This window comes from Vombatus ursinus, unplaced genomic scaffold, assembly GCF_900497805.2.
Source record: "Vombatus ursinus unplaced genomic scaffold, bare-nosed wombat genome assembly UNPS02014945.1, whole genome shotgun sequence".
Lineage (NCBI taxonomy): Eukaryota > Metazoa > Chordata > Mammalia > Diprotodontia > Vombatidae > Vombatus > Vombatus ursinus.
This window is the reverse complement of record NW_020954723.1, coordinates 23,461,416-23,484,781: the sequence shown is the minus strand read 5'-3', so window position 1 is coordinate 23,484,781 and position 23,366 is coordinate 23,461,416. Positions and strand designations below refer to the sequence as shown.

Here is a 23,366-nt window from a genome sequence, read left to right as displayed (position 1 = left end):
AGAGATGTTGTGTGGCTCAAATGAGATACCAGGTCCATAAGTGACTTAAAACATTTTAAGTGCTATAAGTATTTTGTTATTATAATTTATTTATACTTCCTCTCCCTTAATGTACTGCATGCTACTCCAGGACAGGGAACTGTGTGTAACTGTTCCTCTTTGTTTCTCCACACCATCTACCATAGTGCCATGCACTTGGTAATCATTTAGTTGTTGAATGAATCTCCATTTTACAAATGAGGAACTGTAGTTAGAGAGGCTGAGTGACATTCACTTAACTAATGTTACATGTCACACATCTATGTCACATAACTAATAAATTCCAGGACTAGGATTTGAACAGATCATCTGGCTAAGTACAATGCTCTTTCTACTACTCCACACTAATTCTGAAAGTCTGAGAGGTACAAGGCATTGACCTTGCCCTCAAGAAGCTTGCAGTCTAGTAAGTCATTAGGATTTAGACAATATGGCATTAACCAATCACTTGTTGGTGTACTATGGTTGACTCTCAATCCAGAAATGAGTGAGAGTGCCTTTTTTTATTGGCTTGTGAGTCTCAAGTTCACTTGTTTTTCACTCCCTGGAACAATTAGTACTAACTAGGATGTAAGCCATCTGTTCTCTGAGAACTGAACTCTAACCTTTCATTCTCACAACAATGGAATTCACCAAAGAATCTTCAGGAATATGCCAGCATAAATTTGTTGTTGGGCCTGAACAATTAATCTTCATAAGACTTAAAGTCCAGGTTCCTAATCCTTTGACTTATCTATTCCCGTTGTTTCTGAATTTTCTCTGCCTGATTTAAAAAAAAATTTAAAGAAAGATTTTCCCCTCTAATTCTCATCAGTAAGTTGTACTGTCCAGTTCATGTACTTGGTTATATTAGCAAAGAAATAGTTCACATAGTTTTTTATAGACGTAATATTTACAAGAACCAAAGGTGAGCAGATGCTGATACGGCTTGTATAATAGCCTCAAGTAGAGTGAAAAGAGCAAAACAGTAAAGAAAGAAATGTTTGTGTGAAGCTAGGACCTCATAAGCATGCAGCATACATTTCCTTGAACATTCTCTGAACATCAATGGAACCTGGAGGAGAAGTGTTGCCATTAGAGAAAGTAACTGGAGTATTCATTATTCTGCTGTCTTGTCCTAAAGTACCTAAGGCTGAATTCTCTGTTACTTTCAGCCTCTCTCTTACAAAGTCTCTCTTACAAAGTTCAGAAAAGGAATATATTTAGGTATGCAATTTATCGTTCATGGATTTCAATTCTATATCATCCTCTTTTTAAAGAAAAGTTGGTATAAAATAGTAGGATGTCTTGTGTAAAAAAAAGTTTAATTGATACCTTTCATTTTTTAACAGAGACAATTTTAGTTATTCCTCCTTCCTCACCCTTACCCTCTTCAAAACCCTTCTTTATGACCAAGAAAAATAGATAAGCAAAAATACCTGATACAGTGGTTACATTGCATAGATATACACTATACATGTAGTATATAATATATATAATATGTATATGTATGTATATGTGTATGTGTATGTATATGTATATATGTATGTGTACATCTATATGTATATGTACATATATGTATATACATTCTGCCCTGGTAGCCCCCTGCCTCTTTGCTGAGAAGAGGGAGATCTTTCATGATTTCTTTTCTGGAACCATTATTGGGTTTTAGGATGCATTTTTAGGGGTAGAGATTCCAAAGGCATGTACATCATTAGACTCAACATTCTACAATTTGCCTTTTATAATCTTAAATGGGCCAAATGAATCAACCACCAAGTTCTCCATAATGCAAATCACAATTTGAGAGCCAAAGAGTATATGGAACAAGCCATATACCACCAAGACAACTCTCTTATTATTCATGAGCACATGGCAGAAGATACATACACAATTAACTATAATACAAGTCAGGCCGTGAAAATGCAACGAGGGAAGTATCAATGAAATCTTGGAAGAGATAGAGATCATTTCTGGCTTGTGAAACTCATGGAAGGCTTCAAAAAGGAGACAGCATATGAAGTGGGCTTTGAAGAATCTGACTTATGAGGATGCACATATTTATTTTTATGACGTTTTTTCTGCCCAAGACTGAAACATGAGAAAAGGCTGATCACATGTGATTGGTTTTGATGTAAGGAATTCTTGGTGCACCGGGATGGGCACTGGCTCTGGAGTTATGAGACTTTAGAGGATGATAGTTGAAGCCCAGCTCTGTCATTTACTATTTGTGGGACTGGATAAATCATTAGCTTCTTTGAATCAGTTTCCTCATTTATAAGGTGTTCAACTCTAGGACCTCTAAGATTCCTCCCAGTTCTAGGTCTATGATCTAAGGGCCCTATGAACTGTCTGTAAAAAGCATTTACAATGGTAAATGGTAAATGGTAAGCTCTTACATGGTAAGAGCTTAATAAATGCTTGTTGACTGACTGATAGTCTTGGAGTAGTGGTGATAACAGTAAGGGAGCAATTTGAGCTCTGGGTATAATCTCTCAAATTTAGCAGCCCCAATTAGAAAACTGCAATCTGCAATTTGCAGAGGGTGGGGATGGGGAGATAAGGAATGGGCATACTGGAATTGTGGGCTGAACAGTGTTAGGAGAGTTGTGTTTGGAGGTGTGGGTTAGTATCACACCATCTTTCATTCTGTCCTGTTGCATTAAGGAAGACGGGGTAGTTGACTCATCTGTGCCATTTGAGATGATGGAAGACTATACTAATTGTACCATATCAACCTGAGCTCCTGTAGGTGACTTTCTTGATAGTTATTACCCAAGACAATACTATTTTGAAGCATGAGAAAATTCTTTCTTCCCTGAAGCATAATTCTGCACCAATGGAAAAATAGCAAGTAGGGTGTGACTGTTTGATAAGAATGCTTATAAATTAATCCCATATCAGCACCTCAGGATTTTTCTTGCTTAACATCTAATTTAAAATAAGCTAATTAAATATTTGCTTAATTTGAGTATATTTTATCAATACCAGAATTTATGTATTATTTTTAAAATGGATTTCGGTGGCCATTTACCTAAACAGGCCAAAAGTGAAGTAGAAAAAATGAGATAACTGTGTTTTGGAACTCCTTCTAGATGATACGGCATCAATGTTCTGTTGTTTTGGCAGGAGGATGCATAGAGCACCTGAATGAATATGATTATACATTCAGTAGATTGGATACTATGTGGGATGTGGACTCATGAAAACCTGGATTTCAATCCTGTTGTTTAGCTATGTGACTCCTTGGGCCTCAGTTTTTTTATTGGTAAATTGGGATAAGAGTATGGTGTAGTGGCAAGAGTTTAGCTATGTGACCCCTTGGGTTTCAGTTTCCTTATTGGTAAATTGGGGTAAGAATATGGTGTAGTGGCAAGAATCAGGAATCAGGAAGACCAGAGCTCAAGTCTTGTCTTCAACCCATACTAGCTACATGACTGTGAGCAATTCATTTAATCTCCAGTGTTCCAGGAAACTTTCAAAAGCCATGGATTTGCAATCAGAGGACCTTGGCTCTGCCGCTTAATATATGACCTCAGGCATGCCACTTAACTTCTCTAGGCCTCAGGTCCTCATGTTGTGGGGGGTGAGAGGAGCGATGGCCGTAATGACCTCTGGAGTCACTTCCAGCTCGGCAATAATGAGTTTTACCATCGTAAGTTTCAGGCAAATTGCTGTTCTGCATCTGTGGAGGGAGTTTCCATGCTGGGAGTTCCTATACCAATGAAACTGCAGAGACAGAACAAAGAACAAGTGGTGATAATCGTCCCATAGTGGTGATAGTCTCAAAGGACTGTTGTGAGGCTCAAATGGGATAATTTATATAAAGCACTTTGCAAACTTTAAAGCACTATATAAATAGTTACTATTATTACAAAGTGCTTGGTAATCCTTAAAGTGCTGTATACATTTACAAAATGATTACTGCTATTGGCACTAAATAAATGTTTGCTGAATGTTGAATGAAGGACTTCCAGTTCTCCTTCAGTTTCCTCAGTGCCAGCTAGTCTGGTGGGATTAAATTTCAGGCAATCCCATGTTCATTTCATTTTCTTTCCAGTTCCAAGCCTGGACATTTATTGAGTTAAGATATAGTTACTTGATTGGAATCAGATAATAATAATAATTCATGTTCATATAATAGAGAAGTTCTCTCATAACAACTGCATGAAGTAGAGTCAGCATTATTATCTCTATTTGACAGATGAAGAAATCAAGTCTCAGAGAGTTACTCTAGTACAGGGCTGGATTCTGTCAGAGTGCTGTACTTGAGGACCTAGAGGGCCACATGTGGTCTTCACTGCAGGTTCCCCAGCCCTGTACTGTTCACTGGCTGCAGGTTCCCGAACCCCTGCTCTAGCACCTGAAAGAGCTGAGTCTATTGGATCTTTTGAATCCAAGCCTGGTGCTTTCCCCACCATTTCACATGGTTTCATAGATGAATATCAAAGGGAAAGTTATCCTTGGCATACAGATCTGCATTCCAAAATGCCAGTCTGATTGGAAGGCTTCCTACATTCATTGGACAGAGTAAAAATCACATGATGCTCTCTTGCTGACACTCCCATTTTGGCAGATGGTCAAGGTATCTAAGGTATCTGGTTATCAGAGAGATGATAACAGTGTTGTTATAAAGTGTCACTGAATCTTGCTGACAAATATGCAGACCAGGAGTATGGTTTCACTAAACATACCCCCGCAATGGCATCCAGCTATCAATGAATAGCATCTGCGAGAGGTGCGATTTTTGACTTTACTCTGAAGATCAGCAGGCTGTCAGTACCAAATTTAGTCCTCTGATTATGCTGAAAATAAAATTCTTTAAATGCCTACTTTAAATGCCTGGAATTCTCTCCCTCCTCCATTCCAACTACTGACCTCCCTGTTTTCCTTTAAGTCCCAACTAAAATCCCACCTTCTAATAGGAAGCTTTCTCTAACCCCTCTTAATTCTAGTGCTTTTCCTCCCTTAATTAATTAATTCCCTCTCTTAAATAATTATTTCCTATTTATCCTGTACATAGCTGGCTTTGTATGTATTTGTTCACATATTGTCTCCCCATTGGACTGTAAGCTCCCTGAGGGCAGAGACTGTCTTGCCTCTTTTTGTATCGCCAGTGCTTATCACAGTGCCTGGCACCTAATAGGTATTTAATAAATGCCTAAGAATGCCTGCTACATAGGCATTTCAAAAGAAGTTACGAGCAATCACATTTTACCTACAGCAAGTCAGCATTCAAGTACTAATTACACAATATACAGGATGTCTGAAAGGTCTTGGTGGCTTAGAAGCACTTTGTAAATTTAAAATGGCACCAAGACTTTTGGGACACTATATAATAGCATTGTATCTTGTTCAGGGCACCATATGAAAAGCAATTACTTCTTTCCTCAAGGGACTTACAACATACTAGAGGGGTTATACATGCATATAATTCCAAGGCAGGATCAAAGATTTAGACAGAGAGGCGATCTGAGAGGCCAGCTCATCGAGCTTCCTCATTTCACATGGAGCTTTTGTCTATGAGGGTTTGTGGATTTATATGTATGTTTGAAGGTAAAAATGAAAGGAAGGGGTTGTCTCTCCCTTTTCAGTCCCCCACCCTTGAAAAGCAGGCATTACTGACCTGATCCAAACACTCCTTTTCTCCTCTCATCAGGCATATCCTATTCTCTAATCATCACCCTCAACTCCACCCTTATGGTGGGACTTCTCTTCACATTTATGTATGTATGAGGGAGAGGGGGTGAGGATGGGGTGCTTAAGGAAAATGGAGAAAGCATTGAGACCCACAGCTAACAATGTTGATTGATTTGTTTCTGGCTATGGACAAAAACCCCAGGCCCCAGCTCTACCCACTTTGGGACATTTGTTAAACTTCATAAATCAATATTATTCTTTTTCATATATGTCTCAAGTCCCTAGCTAGTGTTGTCTCTACCAAAGCAGTCACTGTTCCTCTTCTGCCGCTCCTTGTTTGCAAATAATGAAACACACAAATCAAAAAAAGTTATGATCCATCATATTGTTTCTACAGTAAGAGAGCGTTAAAGTACCAATTAAATCAGGAATTATGAACAAACTTAAAGAACAGAAAAAGAGGATGAGACATTGGCTCTCTGGGAAATAAAAGGGGTGGGGAGAGGCATCATCTTCCCTTACTAGTTGGACTTGCCTCTTTCTGGGAGCTCAGCTGACCCATCCAGCCTTGGTCGTTGATGGCGACAGAGCCTGCTTACATATCATATAGCCAGCTTCCCCTTTTCACCCAGACTCCTCAGTATCTATACCTTTGCTTCTTGCTCTTGTTCCACAAACTCTAGTGAAACTGTGGGCTCAGCCTTTTACTTTCCAGTCCTAGACAGGTATGGTGGCAGCAGCAGCAGCCATGGCCATAATGACATGTCCCTCCCACCTCCTCTCTACTGTCACCCTTGCTTGCATTGTGGAGAAACCTGGTATAAACTCAATGCACTTGCTCACTTCTTGATCCTGATGAGATATTTTGCCAACCTCCCCTCTACCCTTACTTCCATTTCCTTTCCCTTTCAAGAGGAGAGGCATAAAGGACCTATAAATTTCATCTCATTCAGCAGAATTTTTGTTCCCAACTGTATATGTCCTTGGCAAAGAGGATAAATAAGGACCACATCCAGATAAGGAAATTAAAGTCCATAGAGGAAGGAAGGAAACAAGAATTTATCAAGTACTCACTTCCATGTACTAGGCACTGTGCTATTGATCCTCATAACAGCCCTGGAAGATAAGTGTTCTAGTATTATAATCCAGGTCCCCTGACTCCAAAGGTAGTATTCTTTCCATTGGAGCATTCCTCTTCCTTATCTAATGTTAAGGGGTAGAGTGTTTTAAGCAGAAGTGAGATTCAGACAAAGTATTCTATGAAAATCTGAAGAATGGAACACTTACCAAGGGAGGATCAGGAAAGGTTTCAAGAGCCAAAGCAAGACTGAAAGGAAAAAAAATGTCTCATTGGAGTTCAAGAGAGAATGCATTTCATGATCTGTGAAAACCTAGAGACAGACAATGGTAGGAGTGGATGGAGAATAGTTAGGAATCTGGTTTGACTGGAAAACAGAGCCATTAAAGGGAAAAAAGAATCCTAATCGTAGCATTTTTTAAAAATCTTCCTTTTATCTAGGCCAATTGATCATTTGTTGATTGATTGATTAATATTTATTATATTCATTCATTTATATTGATTGATTTATAGATTCAATCAATCAGCAAATACTAATTAAGTATCAACTAAGTGCCCAACATTATTAAACTGAAAAGATCAGTCAGAATATTAATTTCATATGGGAATTTTTTTCTCTTAATAGAAAATTGTCATTATAGGCACTTAATTTCCTCAGTGAATTATAGAAAGAATGAATCTTGGGAGATGTCCTGGTTGAAATTCCTCCTCTTCCTGACCAGAATTACTATGTAGTCTGGTAACTAGAAACTGAAACTGTGAAATGCAGGGTTGTTTGACAAGGGATGGGAAAAATTCCAGAATGAGGGAAAATGGGTCTGTTCAGTATTGAGAATTAACTCCTCGGGCTCTCCCAGGAGTGTACTGGAGCCAGCTACAACTGGACTTGAGAAAGCTGAGTGTTAAATTTTCAATGTGAGCATTTACATCTTGGAAATCAGCAAATGCTTCTGATTAAGGCTTGATTTATTGTTTTGTTGATTGTCTAAATTTAGAGAAAATGCAAATTAAACTTAGAAGTGTGTTGTAGGTACATTTTTTTTTCAAATGAGATCATGCATATAAAATACTATGTGAACTTTAATGAGCTATATAAAGATGAGTTATTGTTACTGGTGGTGCTTGAGGCTGGAAATCCAGCTCTGAGAAGAGAGTTCCAGACTATTGGTAGAATGCTATAGAATGCCATGATACCCTTACTACAGAACATTTTAGTTAGGATGACTGAATTTTATTGATATAACTGACTCTGCAAAAGAGGATCTAGTTTCAAATTCTGTCTCTGATGATTACTATCTGTGTGACCTTGAGCATGTCAGCAATTTCTTTGGGTCTCAGTTTCCTCATCTGTCAAATGGGGGAATTAGACTAGATGAACTCAAAGGGTACATTCCAGTTCTGGATCTGGGATTCTGTGAAAAAGACTATTATACCTTTTTCTAGGCAGATCAGAAAGTGGTATGGTTCTGGTTTTCTCTCTATTCTTACTACCTGTGTGATCTTGGGCAAATCTCTTGACCTCATTGGGCCTCACTTTCCTCATCTATAAAATGAGAATGTTGGACTAGACAGCTCTACATCTATGATTTTTTTATTCTATTGTAGCACCCCGTGTAGGGTTATTTCCCCCGACCCACAACTGCACTGCTGGTGGGGTCCTCAGAAGGTAGATGACTCTCTTCTCCTCAAGGTTCTGGGGTAATCCTGAGGGACTGTCACTCATGATCTTCCATACAGAATAATCCCCCAATATCAATTAGCCAATTGGTATCAACTAGTTTTGCCCAAACTGAGAAATTATCATAAAGCATAGAAGATATCCCTTCCTTGAATCTGGAAATATACTCTCCCTTCTGCACATCGGCAGTCCCTGAGGAAAGTGAACTCAAATTGAAAGTGGTTGATAGAAAATCTTCTCTGCCACATGGGTGGACGCATGCCCTGGGTGTGTGCCTGTGTACTTCCTGGCCCTGGGAGTCTCTGCTACCTTTTTAAGAGTTCTCATCAAGTTCACTTCTGGGCATGGTGTAACTGATGGATATGTTGTTCTTTGTCTTTACTGGTTTTGGTGGCCGCGTAGATTCACTGCCGGTTTGAGTCAGACAGATTGCTCCTGGAGACTATACTGCTTCCTTCTCATTGGACTCAGCTATTACTGCCACCCTCAGAGGCCCTCAGACTCTGAAGTTGGCAGGACCTTGGATAGCTTTACTGTTATCTCCTGATCTTACTGGTCAGATGTATGCTTTCATCTGAAGAAAGTCATTTACCTAGGATCAGGAAAGGATAAACACAAAAGACACACACACACACACACACACACACACACACACACAAAATGAGCACCATGGACACATGCCATCTGGGTACAAGATAGAACAATTTATCCCTATCCCTAGTAGCAACATGTAGAAATCTTCCTCATTCAGAAGCTTGCAGGAGAGAGAACTAAAGACTGTTTACTTGAACCTACTTTTGCATGCATATTCCATTCCGGTCCAACAGCCAATTAAAAGGATTTTTATCAACATGTAGTAAATCTGCAGGAAACAGTCTGGAATACCTGTACATGCTTTGAAGTGGAGAAGAACCCCTCTATTGTGTATACCCACAAGTAGGCTCATCAAGGCTGCATATGAATTGGAACCAAACAGGACGTCTTGCTCATTCTCTGAGGACTGAGCCATCATCTATGCCACTATGCTTTTGGTAGGGATTTTTCTGCATTAAAAAAAAAAAAGCAATATAATTTCATTCATTATTTTTAAAATTTGTTATGTAACAGAAGCAGCGTGTGTAAATTACACTTGAGACATTTACCACCATAGAGTATGTAATGTGACTAACCCTGATCCATCCCCTGCCATGCCCATAATGATTATGAAAGGATTTTCACTCTATCAAAGAGCTCCAAAGTTGTGGTATCCCAGTAAGGGTGTGTTGCTAGCCTCTAGGTTTAGTGACGTGGGCACAACTCTTTTTTAATGCTGATAGAAAAATCCACCAGAGTCATAAAACGTCATCCCAGGATAGGCCATTGTCAGCAGGTTACCTGTCTTTTATTGTTCTCATCATAGTATGAAATATAGGTCAGCAAGGTTAGGCTTGACTGACAAGATTCTTGTTCAATCCTGCCAGTTACGTTGCAAGATGCTGTGACACCCAGAGTGAAATTTATAGGTCTTAGCAACAGAAACAGCACCCTGGCATCTTCGGAGCCAGCTGGAGTATATTCCAAGGACCATAGAAAGCTTCATTAAAAGGACTACACAAGCAGAAGGAGAAGAATCCAATTGAATCATCATCTCTTGTCCTGATGCCAAGAGTGTTTCAGAATGAAAACACATTTGTGCCCAAAGTGGCCAAATCCTCAGCCTTAATTAATCTGAGGGGGAGGGAATTCTATGGAGAGAGTATTTTAAGGCATGGACTATCCTTGTGTTCTCCCTCTGAGCCACCAGATGAGTAACTTTGGCCCCATGACCTCCATTGTCCTAGTGGATGTGTGAAAGGCAAAAAATGGGGTATGGATAATTCTGCTTGCCATCTCCAGGCATTTGGCCTGGATAAGTTATAGTGTGGTAACAAATAGTCATCTTGAGAGAGACAATGTGGCTTTCATAGATAGGGGCTGACGATCTTTCTCATGTGGCTCATTAACAAGCATTTGCTTTCTCCTTCCTTATTCACTATAGGAGATTTTTCTTTTTGATTGTGGGCCAGACTAGTAAGAAGTAGCCCAAACTTCTTGTTCTTAATTTATATTTTGTAATTTCCAGATACACACACACACACACACACACATTTCCTCACATACTTTTGAATGACAGAACTATTTATTTAGAGCTGGAAGAAACTTTAGAAGTCATCTAGTTCAATTCCCTCTTTTTACAGATAAGGCAACAGAGGTCCACAGAGGTTACCTGTCTTGTCCTAGACCACACAGATCTCAAGTAACAAAGCTGGAATTTGAATGTAGTAGGTCTTCTTACTCCAAATCCAGTGTTCTTTCTGGCTTTTTCGTCCTCAGAAAGGTTTTCAGAGTGTTATATTAATGCTATCATTCATTTTATTTCTTTCCCTAGAGATTATCTACAATTTACACTGTATATTTCAACATATCCTCTATGTCCACTAAATTGTGAACTCCTTGAGGACAGGGACTGTCTTTTGCCTCTTTTTGTATCCATTTCACTTAGCACAGTGGTTGGCACATAGTAGGTGATTAATAAATGTTTGTTGATTGATTGATATCTACATTGTTTGTACGTAGTTGTTTGTATATTGTTTTACTCTTTGAGGGTGAACTCCCAGAAGGCATGGACTGTTCTGGCCAGTGGATAGAGCGCCAGGCCTGGAGTCCGGAAGACTCCACTTCTTGAGTTCGAATCCAGCCTCAGACATTTACTAGCTATGTGTCCCTGGGCAAGTCACTTAATCCTGTTTGCCTCTGTTTCCTCATCTGTAAAATGAACTGGAGAAGGAAATGGCAAACCACTCCAGGATCTTTGCCAAGAAAACCCCAAATGGCATCATGAAGAGTTGGACATGATTTATTTGGGCAACCCAGGTAGGATCATCATCAGTGTTACCATTCCCAAACTGGGGGTGTGAGGATGAGAAGCCATTTCTCTTGATGAGAAGTCGAAGAAGGCTTTCTGACTGCAGGTCTCGTGCTCAGACCACAGCACTTTACCACCAGACCACACTTCCCTAAATAAATAAATACTTCTGCATGTTGTGTGCAGACTGTGCGCAGAGACATTTACGTAGGAGGTGAGGATAGCAGCCTTTCACTTACTGTAGCAACACTAAGCTAAAAAATACTGACTTCACTTAACATTTCCCATCCCCCAAGAAAGCCTTTTGAACCAACAGTTTGATTTTGTGTGTTCACTTTAATTCTTATGCCACAGAGGTTTAGAAACAACAGGGAAATATATACTTAGGAAAGGACTAATGAGTAAAAGCAAGTAAGGTTTCCATCTGAGTTTAAAAAAAGATGAAGAATTCCACCTCCAAGTGTTGAAGGACATAGTGGTATAATGTAGTGAATGGTGTATGGATTTTGGTATCTGGAAGACCCTGTTCGAGCTTGAGAGCTCTGAGCTGCAATAGGATTAAAGACAATCAGGTGTCCTTAATAAGTCTGCACTAAACATAGTGAGCCCTTGGGAGTGGAGGGCTACCAGGCTGCCTAATGCTGGGTGAACCAGCTCAGGTCAGAAAAACTGAATAGGTTAAAACTTCCAAGCTGGGCAATATTGGTATCAGGCTGTGAGAGGCTGATATATTCCAGCCTCGGAGAAATAACGAAACCGTCTCAAAAATAAAATAAAAGTAAAATGCTGAGACACCCTAGCAGATCACTTAAACATTCTCTGTCTCAATTTCTTCATCTGTCCAATGTGGGCAATAATACCTGTAGCACTCTCATTGTGTTGTTGTGAGAATCAGATGTGATAATTTGAGGCAAGTGCTTTGCAAATTTCAAGTATCATTGTTATTTTTTTAAATTATGCTGCCAAGATGTTTTTATGTATAGTATATTGTATCCAAGGAAAGTTATTCTTGTCCTCGAAGAGTCTATGCTTGAGGGTAAAGCTATATTCATATCATATGATCCATAAATGTGACTCTAATTTTTATAGACAGTCCTCCTCTACTTTCACTAAAGTCTTATTCTTATGCCCTGTTACAGTATGGAAGTGACCCTAAGTTATTCCAACAAAAAACAATCTCTGGCAAGTCCTACTAAGGTGTAAAGGTTTAAAAGCAGGAATGTAGCCAGGTGGGAGGAACACTTGCCCCCTGAGTTCTGTTTTGTTCCAATGTCTTTTCCCTCCTCCTCTCCATTTGCATGGATGGCCAAAAGAATCTTGGAGTTGAGAACACTGAGAGGCCTTCAAAACAGAAAGCCCTTGGCAGGTTGAAGGAAAGACAGCCTCTGATGCTAATGTTGACAAGCTACAATTTGGCAACCAGACAGGGAACAACAAGGAATTTCTAACCCCAAGTCAGACAAGACTTCTGATGGAAACCCTGCCCTTGGTAACAAGAAGTCAAGATTAAACAAATAGATAGGTCTGTGGGTACTACTTAGCTGAGACTACTCTGTGACTAGAAAATCTTGGCAGCAATGGTGAGAACTATTTTTTTCTTTTTTTTGGAGATGAAGTATCCATTATAGCTTAGGTTCTGAAAAGTGACATTCTCTCTATGGAAGGAAAAGCTGCTGAGAGTTCTTGTTTTTCTCCTTTTTTCTCTCTTATTTCTTTGTTAAAGGGGGTAGCTTTCAAGAAAAGGGGAGTAGGAAAGCATATATTTGGAAATGAAGCTGATTTCAAAACTAAAGATATCAATAATTTTTTTTAAATCCTCAAAAGTCTTCTGGCTAGAGGTTTTTCTACTTGGAGGCAGAGGGATGGATTTGATGACCTTTTCAGGTCTCTTCCAGCTCTAATGATTATGTGAAGATAATCTAAGGACTCTTTTTCAATATCTGTTTTAAAAATGATGGAAAAAGGGGAAGGGAACGCAAATTCTTGAGAGGAAATCTTGACACAATTCTTCACCAGTGTTGATTCTAGAGGCCTTGAAGGGGAATTGAATGAAAATATTGCACATTTTCTCTTAACTAGCTGTAAAACCAAGCTGGGAATCAAAAGGGAGGTCAGACTCAAGGAATTTGGAACATTGACCTAATTTTTCCAGATCTAATAAAGAAAGAGAGTGAAGAATGAAAGGAAAGAGTACTGCTTTTTATTATAGGTATATCTGTTTTTATAACACTCACCTTTTTAACAGACCAAGGGCAGTTGGCAGAAAAGTCTAGAAGATAGGATTAGAGAAGAAAGCAAAATCTTTTTAGGATTCTGAGCCGTTCTAATAGGTTGGTTTTTTTTTTTTTTAATAAGGAACAAGGGGGTGGGGAGTGACGACTCCCGTGTTTAAAGCTTCAGTAACATAAGCCAAACAGTGACATAAAATGATGAAATTCTGTTTTCACCTTTGCTCTGACAGAGTATCACAAAAATAGCACATGGCCCAGTTCCACGAATCTCCTCCTCTCTCTTTTCCCTCTCTCTCTTCTCCCCCTCCCCTCCCTTTTGGTTCAGATCTCTAAGAATGGAGGTTACCGCACAGCAGCTGCGGCGGCGCGGCAGCAGCAGGAGCAGCAGCCGCAGGAACAAAAAAAAAAAAAAAAAAAAAGAAAAGAAAAGAAAACCCAACCAAAAAACAGCCATCAGTCACTGAACTTAGCAAATGATCTCAAACCTCGGGAAGCAGCCGCAGCACCAACAGATCCCATCATCCTTCCCAGAAGGGAGCTGGCATTGCCTTCTCCCTAGCGCCTGGGCTGCTGCTCCCTGCAGCGGTCGCTTGGATACTTGAACTGTGGAGGTCCTGTTTGTTGCTGTAAACAGCAGCTTCCCTGTTACTATCTATAGCCGGGATCTTTTTGGCTTCTGTGTGAAACTGACTGGGAAGCAAATCGGCTGTCAGACTCCAGGCACAGCCCTAAACAATCCAGGCAATGACCTCACGCGTGCCAGGGGACCTGCGTGATATCCCAATCCCCCACTACACCAGAACAGTCTAGGGGCGTTTTCACATTTCGTTGTAACCAACAATATTGCAGTTGTTTTCTATATAGAACTGGGGGTACCGAGACACCCCTCCCCTGTAGCCACTTTCCCCCCCTCCCTTTTGCTTTTCACCGCAGCAAACGCCGCTGTTTTGTGGCTCAAAGGTCGCCAAGCTGAGCCTCGGTTTCCCAGGCAAAAATCGGGGGTTGTTGTTGGGGCTGCTTCTGGAGCAGATGTGCTGTCGGTACTCTGTGTTTTAGACGGGTCTTGGCACTAGCAGACAGCTTGCTCCAGACGACTTTTTCTCTATAGAAACTTCGTGTCTTCCGGACTGCGGAGATACTTCTGTGCTGCTTGTATTTTTCCGGACCATTTGAAATAACCAGCCCACTGAGCTAAACGTCTTCCTTAGCCTAGAGTCCCTATTCCACCCACGCTCTCCATACCCAAACTGGAAGCACCTATTGATTGCTCATTTTGTGAACCCAATTTCATAAAGTGAACTAGATAAACTCTTTTTGTTGTTGTTGTTGTTCTTGGAGGGGAGGGGGCTTCCCATTCTTGTGTCTGGCTTTGCCTTTCCCACGCGGAGCTGAGCTCCATGCCCCCACCCCCTTACCTGTATCCCTCTCTCCTCATAGCCAAGTTGGATCGAGTTATAAGGTGGCAAATTCCTTTTTACATGGTGGTTTGCAAGACTATTATCTATTAATTTCTTTCCCCTCCCCCTTCAATTATCAACAAAATAAACAAAAGGCAGTAATTCCACTAGGGCTAGGGGAAAAAACTCTCCTTTCCCTCACAACCCTCCCCTCATCCTAGCACCGTAGGTAAAGCAGTCTGTCATTTTTAAAAGTTTTTTGTATTTTCTGGCATTCCTAGGCAAATTTAGTGACCACCCTGTAGCTTAAAGCAAGGGAACCTGAGTCCAGGTCCTGAGCAAAATTGGGGGAAGAGTTGAGAACTGGGGACGAAGCTTGCGTGTGGGTCAAGGGACAGAGCTCTAAAATCCAAGGCTCTGCACTTGTGTCAACATCCAGAAGGCCCTGAGCTGTGTCCCAGACCCGGTATAACTTGGGGTTATAGGGTCACTAGTCCGTTGAAAGAAAGGCGATAAAGTTTGATTACTTTGTTTCCCCTCCCCCCTTCCTTCCCCTCCCCCCAAAGCTCTCTGCTCTTACCCTACCCCTCAACTAGTTGGCTACAGCCTCCTAGCAATTCCCGTCAGTCCCTCCTCCTTTACACGGATGTTTCCCATATTAGGACATCTGCGTCAGCAGGTTTCCAGGCCTAGGAACACTGAATTTTGAGTTTAGGGGAGATTTTTTTCCAAGGATATCTCATTTGGGGTCCCTGTTTTCTCTCAAAAATCCCGTTATAAAAATTCTGCTTAATTTAAGGATAATTTGAAAAAAGGCAGGAGGTTAAAACTGAAAGAAAGTTCTTAAGAGACCAATGCAACAGCCCGGAGTGTAGAGAGTCACCCCTCCTCTCTAGGAATGGATCCTGCCCATGACGTAAGCTCATTCATGAAATGCTGGGACTCTTAAATCATTATAAAAGGAGCCGCTTTGCTCTCGTACTCCAACCGCATCTGCAGCAAGCCACAGAGACCCGGACTGAGCAGCTGAGCGGGGATCGCGCTCATACAAAGCAAAGCAGACTGCTCGGATCTGTCCCCGCCCCCCACAACCCTTCAACCGGGTTTTTACAAATCTCAACATGATGTACCAAGGATTCAACACCGAATACGAAGCATCCTCCTCCCGATGCAGCAGTGCTTCCCCGGCGGGGGACAGCCTCTCTTATTACCACTCCCCGGCTGACTCCTTCTCCAGCATGGGCTCTCCTGTCAATTCACAGGTAAGAGACTTCGCGATGCGAGGGGCATACAACTCTGGGATGTTTCCTTCCGATCGAATTTGGGGGGGACTGGAGTAAGGTAAGGGAGAAAGAGGAGGGGTGCTGCCTTCATGCAGAGTGGCAACCAGGCTGCTACTATTCTTAGGAACTGACAGTATCATGAATATTCACAGTCGGGCTGGTATGAGGAGTTTTGAGCGCACACTTACAGAAAAATACTGCTTCCCTTTCATGGCTTCAGAGTAGACTTGTCTCGTCTTTTAGAACCACACTCCAAGGGGAAAGTAGCTTTCTACTTCCTAGCAGCCCTCCCAGCATGTTCTCCGCATTATTTGCTGCTTATGTTTGATAAGCGTAAGGGGAAATGTGTCACGGAAAAAGGATAGCATCGTCCTAGATGATGGAAGGCGTCAGAAAAACAGCTTTCCCTTTACCTAGATAGACTGCTCCCCGCAGCAAAGGAGCGGGAAGGGGTGGGGGGCGGAGGGTGCAAGTAGGAGGGTGTGTAAAGCAGTTTCATTGATAAAAAGCGAGTTCATTGAGGAGACTCCGGAGCGGCGCCTGCGTCAGTGCAGACGTCAGGGATATTTATAACAAACCTTCTTTCATGTGAGTGATGCTGAGGGGATAACGGGGAGCTGTGGCTGCCGGGATAGAGGAGAGTGGTTTGCAGAACACTTCAGGGGAAATGGAAAGACCCTTTCAAATGGAAATACAATGTTTTAAGAAGAATACAACTGTTCCTGGAGGAGATAGTTTCTTTCTTTGCAGTCGCTGTTGCATACAGCAGAAAATGCGCCTCACCTCATCCACTTCTGAAACCTGGAGTCCCACTAACGTCGGTTTTTTTTTTCTTCGTGTTTTAGGATTTCTGCACAGATCTGGCTGTTTCCAGTGCCAACTTTATACCTACTGTGACGGCTATATCGACAAGCCCAGACCTGCAGTGGTTGGTCCAGCCCACCCTCATCTCTTCTGTAGCCCCATCCCAGACCAGAGTCCATCCTTATGGAGTCTCTACTCCTTCAGCTGCTGTTTACTCTAGGGCTGGTATTGTGAAGACTACAGGAGGCAGAGGGCAAAGCATTGGCAGGAGGGGCAAAGTTGAACAGGTGAATATATTTCTGTGTAACCCTTTCATACAAGTGGAGAAGGGTAGTAGTGGATTAATGGGTTGAATTGGCTGATGGAAACTTGTCAGGCACACTGAGGAAGCTTGGGCTGGTTCTGAATGCCTTCACTCTGAGACAGAAACCTGCTTCTGAGACAATTGACACTTTCTTGGTTTGCATATCACTACTATCACTTTCCCTCCCCAGCACAATTTGAAATGTAAAGAGCAGATTAGGATAGATTGCACACTTTTAAATTAATAAGTATGAAGCATTCAAAAGGGTAGGACTCCGATGTAACCGAAGCTGGAGTTTTCTTTGTTCTCTGGTTAAGGATCTTATTTTACATTCAAGTCACACCCAGTCTGCAACTGCAGGTTAGAAATGGCCTCACCCAAGAGATTATTAGGAGGGGGTGGGGGTGGGGGTGGGGGGAGCCACAGGAACAGGTGGGATGGTGAATGGAGGTGCTACTGTAAAAATGAACTGAACATTGAATGTATATATTTTTGTTTTTCCAGCTTTCCCCAGAAGAAGAGGAGAAAAGAAGAATCAGGAGAGAAAGGAATAAGATGGCTGCAGCCAAATGCCGTAACAGAAGGAGAGAACTGACTGACACACTCCAAGCGGTAGGTATCTACTTGGGCCATTCCTTCCAGGATCTTGGGGAGGGAAGAGAAAAGTTGCCTCTCTGCCATGGTAGCTCAGGGACCTAGTTGAGCTTGTATAAGTCTCATGTTTTCCTTTGTCCCATTGTTTACAGGAGACAGACCAACTAGAAGATGAAAAATCTGCTTTGCAAACTGAGATAGCCAACCTGCTAAAGGAGAAGGAAAAGCTGGAATTCATCCTGGCAGCCCATCGACCTGCCTGCAAGATACCTGATGATTTGGGCTTCCCAGAAGAAATCACAGCCGCCTCCCTTGACCTCGCTGTTGGCCTGACTGAGGCTGCAACTCCAGAGTCAGAGGAAGCCTTCTCCTTGCCCCTCTTGCAGGAGACTGAACCCAAACCCTCTGTGGAGCCAGTCAAGAACATCAACAGTTTGGAGCTGAAGGCTGAGCCCTTTGATGACTTCCTCTTCCCCGCTTCCTCCAGGCCTGGTGGTTTAGAATCTACTGCGCGTTCAGTGCCTGACATGGACCTTGCTGGCTCCTTCTATACAGCAGACTGGGAACCTCTGCATAGCAGCTCCCTGGGGATGGGAGTAGCGGCTGAGCTAGAGCCACTGTGCACCCCCGTGGTCACCTGCACGCCTACTTGCACCACCTATACGTCCTCCTTTGTCTTCACCTACCCAGAAGCTGACTCCTTTCCCAGCTGTGCGGCTGCTCACCGTAAGGGCAGCAGCAGCAATGAGCCCTCTTCTGACTCACTCAGCTCCCCTACCCTGCTGGCTTTGTGAGCAGAGGAGGTGAGGGTGAAGGTGAGGGCAGAAGGCACAGACAAGAGCCCAAGCTACGGGTTCTGCTGCCGCCGCCACCACCATCGTGCTGGAGCTTTTGCATCACATTACAGAAACAAGAAACGTGTCTTCCCCTCTGTGGTTTCTGTAGACCCTGGGAAGGCAACTATCTGTGCGTGAATCAAACCAGGGCATGGGCCCTTAAGGACATGGATGATCCCACATGCGGACTTGAGTCCTTACCTCTTCCAGAGATGTAGCAAAACGCATGGAGTGTGTATCGTTCCCAGTGACACATCTGAGAGCTGGTAGCTAGTAGCATGTTGAGCCAGGCCTGGGTCTGTGTCTCTTTTCTCTTTCTCCTTAGTCTTCTCATAGCATTAACTAATCTATTGGGTTCATTATTGGAATTAACCCGGTGCTGGATATTTCCAAATTGTATCTAGTGCAGCTGATTTTAACAATAACTACTGTGTTCCTGGCAATAGTGTGTTCTGATGATTAGAATGACCAATGTTAACTAAGAAAAGATATGACTTTATTTTCTAGTAGATAGAAATAAATAGCTATATCCATGTACTGTAGTTTTCTTCTACATCAACGTTCATCATAATGTTACTGATCATGCATTGTTAAGGTGGTCTGAATGTTCTGACATTAACAGTTTTCCATGAAAACGTTTTTATTGTGTTTTTAATTTATTTATTAAGATGGATTATCAGATATTTATATTTTTATTTTATTTTTTTCTACCTTGAGGTCTTTTGACATGTGGAAAGTGAATTTGAATGAAATTTTAAGCATTGTTTGCTTATTGTTCAAAGACATTGTCAATAAAAGCATTTAAGTTGAATGCGACAAATGTGAAGTTCTCTTTCTATGACTCTGGTGAAACTCTGAAGTGTTTTCTAATCACATATTATCAAAGGAAGGGACATCATCTAATATCAAGAAAAAAAATTCATTATTGAGATATTAATGTCTTCCTAGAATTAACTTTTTTAGAAATATGAACTTACGGATTCCTAAAGGTTTTCTATGTACTTAAAAAAGCTATTGCTCCATGGTTATTGCTGGGATGGGTTCTTTCTCCTACTTTTCTGTCTCATGAGCGTGTAAACATACCATGACGGTATGTCAAAGCAGATTTCAATCCATCTATGCCTTAGCGTAGACTTGGAGCTGAAAGAGACCTTAGCAGTCATCTAGTCTAGCTCCCTCTTTTTTTTATTAGAGAAGGAAAATGAGGCCCAGTAAACTTAAACTTAGGCCCAAGGAGACAAGTTAGATAGTAAGTAGTAGCATGGATTTAATCCCAGGTTTTCTGACTTGAACCGAGTATTTCTCCTCTTGCACTGTACTGTGTCCCTCAGCCTGTTCCTCTCTCGTCCATTTTGATGACCCACCTAATGGTTAAAAGTTTACCTTTTGACATTTTTACATTCCACGGGTGTCAATGGAGTACTGGCTCACTCTTTTTGCTTACTCTAGCCACATGACTGGTAGGTCTCCTTTTCTGATCATACATCTCCTTGAATATCCTTCCTTCCTCTCTCTCTCTCTCTCTCCCTCCCTCTCTTTCTCTCTCACACACACACACACACACACACACACAAATTGTACCTAGTCATAGATTTAGAGCTAGACAGGACTTCAGAGGTCAATGAGCCCAATACCCCTATTTTACAGGTGAGAAAACTGAGGCCCAGAATGGTTAAGTGTCATGCCTAGCGGTCACATAGCTTGTGTCTGAGGTGAGCATCAAACCCAAATCTTTCTAACTCTTAAGTTCTGTACCCTATCCACCTTATCATACTGCTTCCAATTTTTTGAACAGTATAAAAACACAAGATGCTATTTTAGTCTTAAAGGGTTCCTCCTAACAATCTCAAAAATAAATCTTATACAGTATTTATATAACATATAAATATACCACTTACATCCCAAGCTACTCTTGTTTTTTATGCTCACATCCCTACAAGATAAGGTAGGAGCAGATACCATTAATCTTCCCTTTAAAAGATGAAGAAATTGAGGTACAAGAAGATTCAATTATTTTTCCTGGTCATACTTCTTCTTGCCACCCACCTTATCTCCTGGAAACAGGCACCATGATCTCTCTAGAAAACTTAAATCTTTTGAAGTCTGCAACTCCTGTTGGGTCCCTGGATGAGTGCCTCACATGGACCAACTAATACATTCAGCTGTAGTCAATGGTTTACTTTTTACCCCCTGCCCATCTTCTCATCAGCTACCTTGGCTCCATATGTATACCCTGCATATCCCAGCCCCCAACACATTCAGTTCTGGAATCATAATCATATCCAGAACACTATTGCTACTGAAAAGGAAGTATTAGTTTTCTATCCTATGGCTCATTTACCATCCCTGTAAATTTCCAAACTTTAATTCCCTGGCCATCATTCCCATATATATGCTGTTTCCTCCAATAGAATGTAAGCGCCCTGAAGGTAGGTACTGTCTTTGCTTTTGTGAATGAGATAATATTTGTGAAGTGCTACATAAATGTTAGCTATTATTATTATTTTATATTAATATTCCCAGGATGCAGCAGTCTTGGCATATAGTAAACATTTAGTCTTGTTCTACTCTTGAAAGAAAGCAGTACTTCTGAGACCATTATGACAACTATTATAAGTTGGTTACAAACTATTAAAGATTTTTGAGATTTACTTTGTACTAAAAGAGAAGGAAAAGTCACACCTGAAAATCCAAAAGTTTGTCACACGCACAAAATAATGGTTGTGCATTTAGCAAATATAAATATATGTATCAAAAGATCTATGACTTCTTCTGTACTAGTACTCTCAAAATCGATGCAGCCTAAAATTCCTAGAGGAATTAGGAAGGAAAATAAACATTTATCAAGTGCCCACCTATGTGCCAGGCACTGCACTAACTGCTTTACAAATATTATCTCATTTTGCCCTCAAAATAACCCAGTGAGAGAGGTGCTATTATCTTCAATTTACAGATGGGGAAACTAAGGCAGGCAGAGGTTACTTTTCTCAGGGCTTTACAGTTTTTAAATATCTGAGGCTAGATTTCAACTCAAGTCTTCCTGACTCCAGGCCCTGTGCTATATGTACTGTACCACCTTGGCGCCTGGGTAGGAAGATTCATGAAGCAGCTGTAGTCAAAAAGTATTCACTACCTGTAGGCCAACCTTTGAGTAGATTCCCTACTCCAAATCCAGTATTCTTTCCACCATGTCTCTGGGCTTCATCTCCTTCCTCTGTAAAGGGAGGAGGTTGGACCAGATAATTTCTTAAAATCTTTTTCAACTCTAAAAGGGGATGAGTTCCTTGAATTAGCTAGGTTGGTTCTCAGACACCAGAGTCCATCCCCAGGCTGGGATTCAAAGCTTTTCCAGCTGGGTAGGACCTCCCAGAGTCGGAGTTTTCCTGACAATCCAGGAGTCACCTTTAGACAGTGACGGAGTATTTGAAGTCTTTTAGTTGTGCAAAGTTTTATGTAACTGCCTAATAAGGAACAAGTCAGCAGGCCTTTGAATAAGCTTTAGCCCTGGAGGGCTATAATCTCAAGGAGGAACTTGACCTTTGTCACCATCATCACTGTGGCAAGTTAATCAAACCCTGTGTACTTGATCTCACACATGCAAACTACAAATAAAGGAGGCACGAAAATGATGGCTTCCTCCTTAAGAGTCAGGGATTTCGTTCTTTCTTTTCCAAGCCCATGTGAAGCAAAGAGCTTCAGTTTCAGTTCCCTGGCTCTTTGGTTATTTAAATATTTAAACCATTGTTTTGTTACTGGTCTTCATGCTCAGCAAAAACTAGGAGGATTCATTTAAAATGACAGTTCCACTGAGAATACTATCTTCACTATACTTTCCCTTCTATTAATTATTAAAGGCCTTAGCAATCAAGGAAATTGGTTTTAGCTTTTTCAGGGCACTCATATTTAATTACAGTTTTTTTTGTGGATTTTCTTTGTATTGAATAGCTAAATAACATATAAATTTAGAGTTGGAAGGGACCTCAGAGATCATCTAGCTCAGGTTCCCCACCCTTGAGCCCAACCCCCTCATTTTTCAGATAAAGAAACTGAGATCTAGACTTGGACAAATGACTTGTTCAAGATCACCTAGCAAAAGTAGAATTTGATCTCAGATTCCCTACTCCAAATCCAGTATTCTTTCCACCATCTCCTGGGCCTCATTTCCTTCCTCTGTAAAGGGAGAAGGTTGAACCAGATAATTTCTTAAAACCTTTTTCAACTCTAAAATTCTAGACCCTTTGTTGTTGTTGATTGGCAAAGATACCTCAATGGTTTGCTATTTCCTTCTCCAGCTCATTTTACAGTTGGAGGCAAACAGCTAATAAGTGTCTGAGGCAGGATTTGAACTCAGTACTTCCTGACTCCCGGCACTGAATTCTATCCACTGTGCCACCTAGCTGCCTTAGATTCTCTGGTATACAACAAATATTTAGAATTTGCCCATCATGTGCACTGTTGGGTACCCTATGAGGAAAATATGAAGTTAATAAGTCACTATCTGTCTCAAGGAACACTCTCTCTTTCAGAGGAAATGCCTATGTACAAGTATAATATAGAATAGAATGTGACAAGTTATAAGAGAAATACAAAATATTGTAAGAGTTTTGAGATAGAAAATG

At 41.2% G+C, this 23,366-nt stretch overlaps 1 protein-coding gene across 1 annotated transcript; it reads left to right on the top strand.

Annotated features, from left to right (window-relative positions):
* The first annotated feature begins 15,900 nt into the window (after positions 1-15,900).
* On the top strand, positions 15,901-19,563 carry FOS (Fos proto-oncogene, AP-1 transcription factor subunit). Its single transcript, XM_027844909.1, has 4 exons — positions 15,901-16,188; positions 17,055-17,300; positions 17,822-17,929; positions 18,064-19,563. Exons 1-4 carry the CDS (start codon positions 16,048-16,050, stop codon positions 18,703-18,705), a joined length of 1,137 nt encoding a protein of 378 aa, XP_027700710.1. The 5' UTR covers positions 15,901-16,047; the 3' UTR covers positions 18,706-19,563.
* Positions 19,564-23,366: the final 3,803 nt, after the last annotated feature.

Bases quoted from the DNA above. Each gene is read 5' to 3' on its own strand.
- FOS (XM_027844909.1), top strand. From the start codon at position 16,048: ATGATGTACCAAGGATTCAACACCGAATACGAAGCATCCTCCTCCCGA. The intron at 17,301-17,821 runs GTGAATATATTT...TTGTTTTTCCAG, and splicing joins GGAGGGGCAAAGTTGAACAG to CTTTCCCCAGAAGAAGAGGA. The intron at 17,930-18,063 runs GTAGGTATCTAC...CATTGTTTACAG, and splicing joins TGACTGACACACTCCAAGCG to GAGACAGACCAACTAGAAGA.